Genomic DNA, 9,935 nt, shown 5'->3' on the forward strand with positions numbered 1-9,935 from the left:
TTTTATTTTATTTTTTTAATTAAATACTTTTTTTTTTTTTTTGGTTTTGCCTAACACATCATCTTTCGGCTTTGTGGATCCTGAGATTTTAGACGCATTTGACCCTGTGTGTTATTGATTTGTTCCCTGCATGGGGTGGACAAGGTTTCATTCTCTTTGAGTGACCTTCACAACAATTCAGAATCTTCTCTTCCCTCATCCAATCTACTCAGCTATCATATTCATGTGTTGCTAATCATATTTACCTGACTTACCAGTTCAATAGTAGGTCATTAATTCTGCATAGTCATTCATTCATGCAACAGTATCACCGAGTGAGCCTCAGCACCTGCCCTGGTGGTGAGCAGGCACCACCTCTAAAACAGGGCATCCCATGTTTGATGTCATATCCACCCTTCTCAGCTTGTTAGGATGACAGCTCACATTTTTGGGAGACAGAACTGCACCTGACATGGAGGAACAGAGTCACTAGAGTCAGACAGACATGGATTCAAATCCCACCGCTGCTGCTCACAAGCTGGGTAGCCTTGGACTAATTGTGAACCCGTGTGCCTCAGTTTCCCCACATGGGCATGAGGATGTGGTCTACCTGGCAGCATTCTGCAAGGCCTTAGTGAGATCATCTATGCCAGACATCAGCAGATGGTAACTTACTGCCTGCCAACTGATAGGCTGTAACGTACAAATTGTCATCTTTGTATGTCAAAAACAGTTGAATGTTGGCAACTTCATACAGTCCAACCTAATATGTAAACCCTAGGTCCAGCGTCACTCTGCTCAATTCTTTGCTCTATAGTGGTCCAGCAAATAAGTGGAATGGTTCTGCTTTGTCGTTTCCCTGTGAGGCATCCTGTTGGTACAATACAATGAACTTCAGAGGGGACAAAGTCAGTCTCTGCCATCATCAGCATTCACAACTAGCATGTGTTTTAAAAAGCTTATACTAGGCCGGGCGCAGTGGCTCATGCCTGTAATCCTAGCACTCTGGGAGGCCAAGATGGGCGGATTGCTCGAAGTCAGGAGTTCGAAACCAGCCTGAGCAAGAGTGAGACGCCCTCTCTACTATAAATAGAAAGAAATGAGGCCGGGCATGGTGGCTCACACCTGTAATCCTAGCACTCTGGGAGGCCGAGCCGGGCAGATTGCTCGAGGCCAGGAGTTCGAAACCAGCCTATGCAAGAGTGAGACCCCATTAATTGGCCAACTAATATATATAGAAAAAATTAGCTGGGCATGGTGGCACATGCCTGTAGTCCCAGCTACTTGGGAGGCTGAGGCAGCAGGATTGCTTGAGCCCAGGAGTTTGAGGTTGCTGTGAGCTAGGCTGACGCCATGGCACTCACTCTAGCCTGGGCAACAAAGCGAGACTCTGTCTCAAAAAAAAAAAAAAAAAAGCTTATACTCTATGAAATTGTACTCTCTCGACCTTAGTGCGGAAATAACCTGTAGCATTTCCTCAATTCGGGCCTGCCAGGGGGATATCCGTTTTGTTTTCCGTTTGTTCGTGCCCTGGGTTCCCGTCTTGGGCAGGCACTCCTCTGATGTCTCCGTACTTATCTCTCAGGTCACTCTGCTGATCGCCTTCATCTGTGTGCGGAGCTCTCTGTGGACCGACTACAGCGCCTACAGCTACTTTGAAGTGGTCACCATTTGCGACTTGATAATGATCCTCGCCTTTTACCTGGTCCACCTCTTCCGCATCTACCGCATGCTCACCTGTATCAGCTGGCCCCTGTCGGTAAGCGGCCTGGCCCTGTTCTCAGCATGCCCAAGTCAGGGTGTTGGCTGCTTGGACACCCAGCAGAGTCCTTCCCGTCTGCCCCTTCCTCCTCTTTAACCGTCCTTTGCTTCCACCCTGAATCTCCCATGGTTTGGTGGACATCTCTGCTTTCTAAAACTCGATTTCCAGCTACAGGAAGACTGTGGCTCCCATCTCAGTGTTTATTGTCTCAAGTGACAGAGAATGGGCTGTGGTGTGTGAGTTGGGAGGAGGAACATGGAAGGCAGGAGCTGATGGAGAGGGTGGGTGTATATATATATATAGCTGTGAGGGTTGCATGATAGGATTTGTTAGCTAAAAAGGATGAGCAGGGATAGGGAGACAATCAGAGGTTGCCAGATTTTTTTCTTCCCACTGTATTATTTTTTTTAAGGCTTTGTTGATATGCAGTTCACAATACCATACCATTCACCCATTTAAAGTGTGCAGTTCAATGGAGTTTAGTATATTTTCAAAATTGACCAACTATCACCACAGTCATTTTTAGAACATTTTCAGGCCAGGTTTGGTGGCTCACGCCTGTAATCCTAGCACTCTGGGAGGCCAAGGTGGGAGGATCACTTGAGCTAAGGAGTTTGAGACCAGCCTGAGCAAGAGTGAGACCCCTTCTCCACTCAAAACAGAAAAAATTAGCCAGGTATGGTGGTGTGTGCATGTAGTCCCAGGTACTCAGGAGGCTGAGGCAAGAGGATGGCTTGAGCCCAGGAGTTTGAGGTTGCTGTGAGCTAGGCTGACGCCACGGCACTCTAGCTCGGGCCACAGAGTAAGACTGCCCTGATGGGCAGAACTTCGCCAAGGAATGATGTCTAAATTCTCATTGAAGGCAACTGAAATGGATGGACTCTCGATTCAGAGCAAGTACTCTAAGAGGCTCTCAGCTCCAGTTCTCTTCTGATCTGGTGTTGAATGGGGAGGAGGAAGGGTGAGGTGGAAGAATTCCCATACTACCAGCCTTGGACATGGCCTGCAAAGATGCTTTCTTTTTTTTTTTTTTTTTTTTTTTTTGAGACAGAGTCTCGCTTGTTGCCCAGGCTAGAGTGAGTGCCATGGCGTCAGCCTAGCTCACAGCAACCTCAAACTCCTGGGCTCAAGTAATCCTGCTGCCTCAGCCTCCCGAGTAGCTGGGACTACAGGCATGCGCCACCATGCCCGGCTAATTTTATATATATATTAGTTGGCCAATTAATTTCTTTCTATTTATAGTAGAGACGGGGTCTCGCTCTTGCTCAGGCTGGTTTCGAACTCCTGACCTCGAGTAATCCGCCCGCCTCAGCCTCCCAGAGTGCTAGGATTACAGGCGTGAGCCACCGCGCCCGGCTCAAAGATGCTTTCTAATCACAGGGAGTGAATGGGGTGGAAATGGATGGCCCATAGGCCAAGGCAAGAAGTAAAGATGGAGTCAGTCCTGCTTGTAGTAGGCTTATTGGCAGAGCGTTCATCTGCAGAGAAGAGGGAACAACAAAATGAGGACAAAACCAAGAGGACTTAGGAGGGAGGAAGGAGCTGCCACTACACGCCACACCTCACTCTAGGCTCTGACTCTGAGTACGTAGGGCCCCTAGGAGCAAATGCCTCCCGAAAGTCCATACTTGGGGCTGCCACACAAAGCCAGCACACTGTTAGCCCAGAACTCTGAAGCTAAAGAGAAAGGCACGCATCTCTTGAAGGGGCTTTGTTTCTCATAGTTGGAGCTTCCTTTAAACTGTCCAGCCTGAGAGTTGCAAGAAGCTCATTTGCTTTTTTTTTTTTGGAGACAGAGTCTCACTTTTCTGTTGCCTTGGCTAGAGTACCATGGCGTCAGCCTAGCTCACAGCAACTTCAAACTCCTGGGCTCAAGCAATCCTCCTGCCTCAGCCTCTGGAGTAGCTGGGACTACAGGCATGCACTACCATGCCCGGCTAATTTTTATATATTTTCAGTTGGCCAATTACTTTCTTCCTATTCTTAGTAGAGACGGGGTCTCGCTCTTGCTCAGGCTGGTTTCGAACTCCTGAGCTCAAACAATCTGCCCACCTCGGCCTCCGGGAGTGCTAAGATTACAGATGTGAGCCACCGCACTGGGCCAGCTCATTTGCTTTTTAGTGGCTTTAGCCAGAGGGCAGTGTGCCGTCTACAGATTGATCTTAGGAGTGGAGCGGTCCTCAGCGGCTGTCTCTGCCCACGGGAGAGCTTCCTTCCCCTGCGGCCCCTTCCCTTCCCGCCTGCCTAGCATGGAGCATCCTTCCTCTCTTGCTTGGCCTCTTGCCAGCCCCCTGCAGGCTGCACCGCTCCTCCTGGCTGGCTGTTGCTCTCCCCTTCTTTTCATCTCTTCTGGTGCTCAGCTGCTTTGCAAGAACCAGGAGTGGACCTCCCTACCCACCCTCTGCTTTGTCTCTGCCCCCAGGAACTTCTGCACTATGGAATCGGTACCCTGCTCCTGCTCATTGCCTCCATCGTGGCAGCCTCCAAGAGCTACAACCAGAGCGGGCTGGTAGCCGGAGCGGTGAGGATGTTCTTGGAGCCTTTAGGAACTGAATTCATATTTTAGATGCTCATTTTTTTGTGGTGGGGGCAGAATAGGGGTTGATTCCTGAGACCTTTCTTTCACAGATTCTATAGCTGCCTTGATCCAGCCGGCAGCTACCTCAAGAGAGCCTGAAACACGGGCCAACAGCGGAGGTCTCAGAAGGTGGCGTGTCAGGGCTATTGGCGAATGCAAGTGGCCCCAGGAGCCCAAGCCTCTCTCTCCTACAGCCACTACTTACATCGGGGACAAATGGGTTTTAATTCACATGCCCACTCTGGTCATTTGCTTGTGGCTGCCACAGTAATGTGCAGAGAAGGATTTTAGAGCCTTCTATGGGCCCAGGTGGCAGGACACTGTGATCAGTTAGTGATATCTGCCACAAGTCTTAGCTTTGCCGTTCCTGATTCTTAACAGTATTCTGGGCAGGAAATAGCACCCCTGTGCCATTCATAGATTCCTGTCATCTGATTTAGCTGACCGTTTACAGTACTGATTTGCTTCCCTGATGAGAAGGCAAGATTTTTACAAGAAAATCTGCCAGTGCATGCCACCACGCCCGGCTTGAAACTCTCTCAAGCCGGGCGTGGTGGCATGCACTGGTAGTCTCAGCTACTCAGGAGGCTGAATGAAGCAAGAGGATCGCTTGAGCCTAGGAGTTCTAGTCCAGCCTGGGCAACACAATGAGACCCCCATCTCTTTAAAAAAAAAAAAAGAAGAAGAAGAAGAAGAATAAAAGAAGAAATAGCTCTCTGGGTGTAAGATTCCCTGACTTACACACGTTACCAAAATCCTCCAGGCTTTGGCCTGGGAGTGGGTTGGCTTCTAGAATTCCAGAGAGATGGAGTCTCTCCTCCAAAGGTCAGCGTGGGGGCAGAATGTCGCTGCAGAGGGTGGCCCTAACACTGATGGCTCGTCTGTGCCTCCCTCAGCACCCCCTCCCACCACCCTGCCCCTGCGCAGTCTCCCAGGAGGGGTGGTCGCCACTTGCAGTCACCACCTGCCCAGCTGCAGTGCGGGCTGGTGGCGCAGGCACGGAGGAAATCCACGCCCTCTGCCTTCCAGGGCCCACACAGGGAGATCCCAGCCGGGTTGGATAATCCAGGCTGCACGTAACCGAGTCAGCCCCGCAGTCCCAGCAGCTAACATTTATCATACACTGTCTTGGTGCCCAGGACCGAACCTGGGCCATGGGGAAGCCAGAAGAAATTTTTAAAAATAATGGTCCTTGCTTATGAGAAAGTGGTAATTTAGCTTAGGAGATGATGACAAGGCACATGAAACAATTAGCAAACAAGGGCATTGTCATCTAGAATTAGTATTCTGTAGCAATATAATAAACTGTTCAATTATGCAGTGCAGACAGTTGGAGACTGGGATGGTATATAATGTGCTAATTGTGCAGAACAGACAATGAGAGGCCAGGACAGGCACTAATAGGCTAATTATGCACTACAAACAATTGGTACAAACGGAGCCAGGGAAGAGGCACTCGAGGAAGTAGTGAGTGTAGGCCGGTGGTGGCAGCTGTGTATGTAAACCAGCAGCTGGGCTTGAAAAGAAAACCAAACCTTGTTGAAAATCTTACCCTTCACCTGGCTGCTCCCCGGCCATTCCTGTCGGACGTCAGCTGGTGATTTCAGCTGTGTGCTAGTGGTGGCACGGTGCGCCCAGGGCCTTTGAGTGGTCTGAGAACACCTGTGTGGCCAGAATGGCAGAGCGGGACTCGGGAGCCAGACTCCCTAGGCTCACGTCCCGTGTCTGGCCCTTGCTGGCTTTGTAACCTTATGCAAAACAGTTGACCTCCTGTACTTCCCTCTCTCTAGCTGTAAAATGGGGGGGGATGAAGGCAGGTAATACTAGCATCCACCTCGTAGAGTTGTGTTAATGGGATCCACACAAAGGGCTTAGCACCCTGGCAGGTACATAGCAGGTGGTCAGTAGGTTTTAGCTGCTACAGCTGCCAGTGAGTTCGCAAGGAAGGAACATGGCTGCAGGTGTCAGAGTTCCAAGGACACCAGGGTTTGTGCCTGCCTTCTCCCAGAACCGTCTAAGGAGCCTCACCCCTAGGCCCCTTTGTCTCCCGGCACCTGTTCCCCATCTGCAAGTGAGGGTTTGGGCTGGGCTAGGTCAGACTGGATGGACCCTGAGAAAGGAAAAGTCCACTGCCCTGACTTAGTTCAGTCTAATATTATTATTTGTTTTTGTTTTTGAGACAGAGTCTCACTCTGTTGCCTGGGCTAGAGTGCCGTGGCATCAGCCTCGCTCACGGCAACCTCAAACTCCTGGGCTCAAGCGATCCTCCTGCCTCAGCCTCCCGAGTAGCTGGGACTACAGACATGCGCCACCATGCCCGGCTAATTTTTTCTATATATTTTTAGTTGGCCAATTAATTTCTTTCTGTGTTTAGTAGAGACGGGATCTCGCTCTTGCTCAGGCTAGTTTCGAACTCCTGAGCTTGAGCGATCTCCCCGCCTTGGCCTCCCAGAGTGCTAGGATTACAGGCCAGTCTAATATTATGTGCAAACTACATAGAAAGGCCTCAGCTTCAGGCTCTTACATGGCTATAAAGCCAGAACAGAACAGAAAGCCATGACAAATGAAATGCAAGCAATGCCACCACACCAATAAAATCCATTTGAACATTTCAGATTTTTAAAAACCAAGCGTTTGTACCCCCATAATATTGTGAAATAAAAAAAAAATTTTTTTTAACCCAAATTAAAATGTATAATTTCACCTTATTTATTCATCCAGGATAATCAAAGTCCAGTGGCTTGGCCCCAACTCGGTTATAAATATGAACCCAAACAGGGGCACTGAAGTTACCTAGAGTGAGAAGGGCAGGGGGCGGAGACCAGAGGCCTGGCTGCCAGACCTGACCTGGGCCCAACCTAGGGGACCTGGGGTGGGTGACTGGGTCTCTCTGGGCTTCATGTGTGCACCTGAGCAAGGACAAAGAGGTTGGGTCAGGTGACTCCCCCAACCCCCTTCCGGCCACAGATGGTCCAGGGGACAAGCACAAAGATGAGAAACAGACAGGATTGCCAAGTGATTGGCCCACGCCTGTGAACATCCTGTTCTCTCTCTCCACTGCAGATCTTCGGTTTCTTGGCCACCTTCCTCTGCCTGGCTAGCATATGGCTGTCATACAAGATCTCGTGTGTGACCCAGTCCACAGGTGAGTTCTGGGTATCTGTACACAGAGCTTCTCTGGAAGTCCCGCTCTCTTGGCAGCAGGAGGACGGCTTATTCTTGACCTCGACCATAGGGAGTAACCCTGCTGCCGAGAAGGCTGTATCCCAAAGGGACCTCCCAAGTGGTGTCAGAGCATAGGGGCCACCAGGAGAACAGGTGTAACCCCATCATCTCTGCTCTCGTCCCCGTCTCCACACGCCCAGTGGCGCCCTGACATTTCGGCTTCTGAAGGCAAAGCATTTTCTTCATATAAGTTTCTTGATGGTGAAAATAAAATGTGTAGCTTTTGGAAAATACAGACAAGGGGGAAAAATTAAATAAAAACCATCTGTCACCACAGTACCCAGAAATAGCACCTTGGTGTCCATGTTCCCAGTATTGCCTGTTTGAAAAAGTACATCCCTGTTGCTTTTATTAAAAGGATCAGACTTTACGTGCTACTTTGTAACCTGTTTTTTCCCTCCTGCCTAGCCACCTGTCAGACATTTTCCCAGCGTCATTAGGAATTCCTCGCTGTTGTTCCTGGCAGCTCCGTGGTGTTGCATTGACTCATTGCACGACTGTGCTGCCCCTTATTTAACTTGTCTCCTTTTTGAGGGCATTAAGGTTTTGGGGGGGGAGGGGGTTGAAAAAAATTCTTTGTGGCTAAACGGTGCTGTAACGAACATCCTTACCAATAAATCCCTATACACATCCTTAACATTTTTTATCTTTAGAGTAAATTCTTAGGAGTAGAATTGCTAAAAGCTTGAACCCACTGTTTTAATTAATCCACTTCTTTCTTTGAGCCGGAGTTTCCTTTCTTTATCTTTTTTCTTTCTTTTAAAAGAACACATGAGGCCGGGCATGGTGGCTCACGCCTGTAATCCTAGCACTCTGGGAGGCCGAGGCGGGAGGATTGCTCAAGGTCAGGAGTTCAAGACCAGCCTGAGCAAGAGCGAGACCCTGTCTCTATTAAAAATAGAAAGAAATTAGTGGAACAACTAATAGATAGAGAGAAAATTAGCCGGGCATGGTGGCGTATGCCTGTAGTCCCAGCTACTCAGGAGACTGAGGCAGCAGGATTGCTTGAGCCCAGGAGTTTGAGGTTGCTGTGAGCTAGGCTGACGCCACGGCACTCTAGCAACAGAGTAAGACTATGTCTCAAAAAAAAAAAAAATTATGGAGAAATCGCTAAAAGAAACAGCTAAGGGAGTTTTGGGGGTTACCTCTGAGGAGGAGGACTGAGGTGGGAAGAGTGCCCCCTCTTCACTATTGAATTTTTTTTCTTTTTTAGAAATGTATTTAAAAAGAGTAAAATAATCCCGATGGAAGTTAGCACTGTGTGGAGGACTCTGTCCTCTTCTGTCCTCCACCAGAGCAGACCTTGGGGTCAAGCTGGCAGCGTGTGGCTTCCTGGCCGGCTCCGTCCCTGGCAAGCTGTCCTGACTTTGCCGTTTCCTTCCCAAGACGCAGCTGTCTGACCAGGCCACGGCCTTCGGCCCCGAGGGAGCTCTGCAGACCAAGGACCAGCGACCCCACGCGAGGCTTCCGGACCCGTGTTCCCGTGCCAAAGGCCTGCTCTGCTGGTGGGCGCAGGGAAGGGCCTGCCCTTTCTTCTAGTCTTCCTTGGAGAACATTCTGCGAAAGGAAAGCAGCCTCAGGGGACATCTGGTCCCTCACTTCCTGCTTTTAGAACCGCCTCAGGTACTGATGCCTCCCCCCACCACTTGGTGGGGGTTTGTGAATACTCCCACATCAATCTGCTTCAACTTCACTTTCCTCAGGGGAGTGATGCTGCCTTAAGTCCTCTTACAAAAACAAAGCCTCCTCCTAATTTATCTCGTTTGTCAATCTGGTCTCTGAGGTATCCTCTTTCTGAAAGTGAGCTGTGCCCGTTCCCAAATCGGAGATCTCACGTCTCCTTACCCTGTCTCTGACTTTGTTACCATTGTGTGTGTATGTGCGTGCGTGTGTGTTTTTTAATAAAACATTGACTTGACCAGTTGCACAAGGATTTCCTAATGGACTAGAAGTCTGCAAAACGGCCTGTTACAGTTTCCATTTGAGTCTGTGTCTGGCACATTGGTCTGTCTAGACTCCTTGCTAAACTGCTAGACTTCTGTTTTTCACTCGTTTTGGGTGATGTTAATAGGCTGAATTTTAGGTTTTTGGTAAACATGTACAGGTTTTAGTTTATATTTAGGTCCTTCTGCAACATCGATTTGCTCAATTTAGAAAGGGCTTTTGGCCGGTTTCGGTGGCTCACGCCTGCAATCCTAGCACTCTGGGAGGCCGAGGCGGGAGGATTGCTCAGGAGTTGGAGACCAGCCTTAGCAAGAGACCCAGTCTCTACTAAAAATAGAAAAACTGACCATGCATGGTGGTGCATGCCTGCAGTCCCGGCTACTCGGGAGGCTGAGGCAGGAAGATCCCTTGAGCCCAGGAGTTTGAGGTTGCTGTGAGCTGCCATGA

The 9,935-nt window shown here is 49.5% G+C and overlaps 1 protein-coding gene across 1 annotated transcript in view; it reads left to right on the forward strand.

Annotated features, from left to right (window-relative positions):
• Positions 1–9,468, forward strand: part of CMTM7 (CKLF like MARVEL transmembrane domain containing 7) — a 55,375-nt gene extending 45,907 nt beyond the window's left edge. Inside the window, exons 2-5 of the mRNA XM_076005975.1 lie at positions 1,565–1,738; positions 4,164–4,262; positions 7,383–7,464; positions 8,931–9,468. Coding sequence (XP_075862090.1) covers positions 1,565–1,738; positions 4,164–4,262; positions 7,383–7,464; positions 8,931–8,944 — 369 coding nt within the window. The 3' untranslated portion in view covers positions 8,945–9,468. The remainder of the gene's footprint in view (positions 1–1,564; positions 1,739–4,163; positions 4,263–7,382; positions 7,465–8,930) is intronic.
• Positions 9,469–9,935: the final 467 nt, after the last annotated feature.

The sequence above is a fragment of the Microcebus murinus genome, chromosome 1, assembly GCF_040939455.1.
Source record: "Microcebus murinus isolate Inina chromosome 1, M.murinus_Inina_mat1.0, whole genome shotgun sequence".
NCBI classification, from domain to species: domain Eukaryota; kingdom Metazoa; phylum Chordata; class Mammalia; order Primates; family Cheirogaleidae; genus Microcebus; species Microcebus murinus.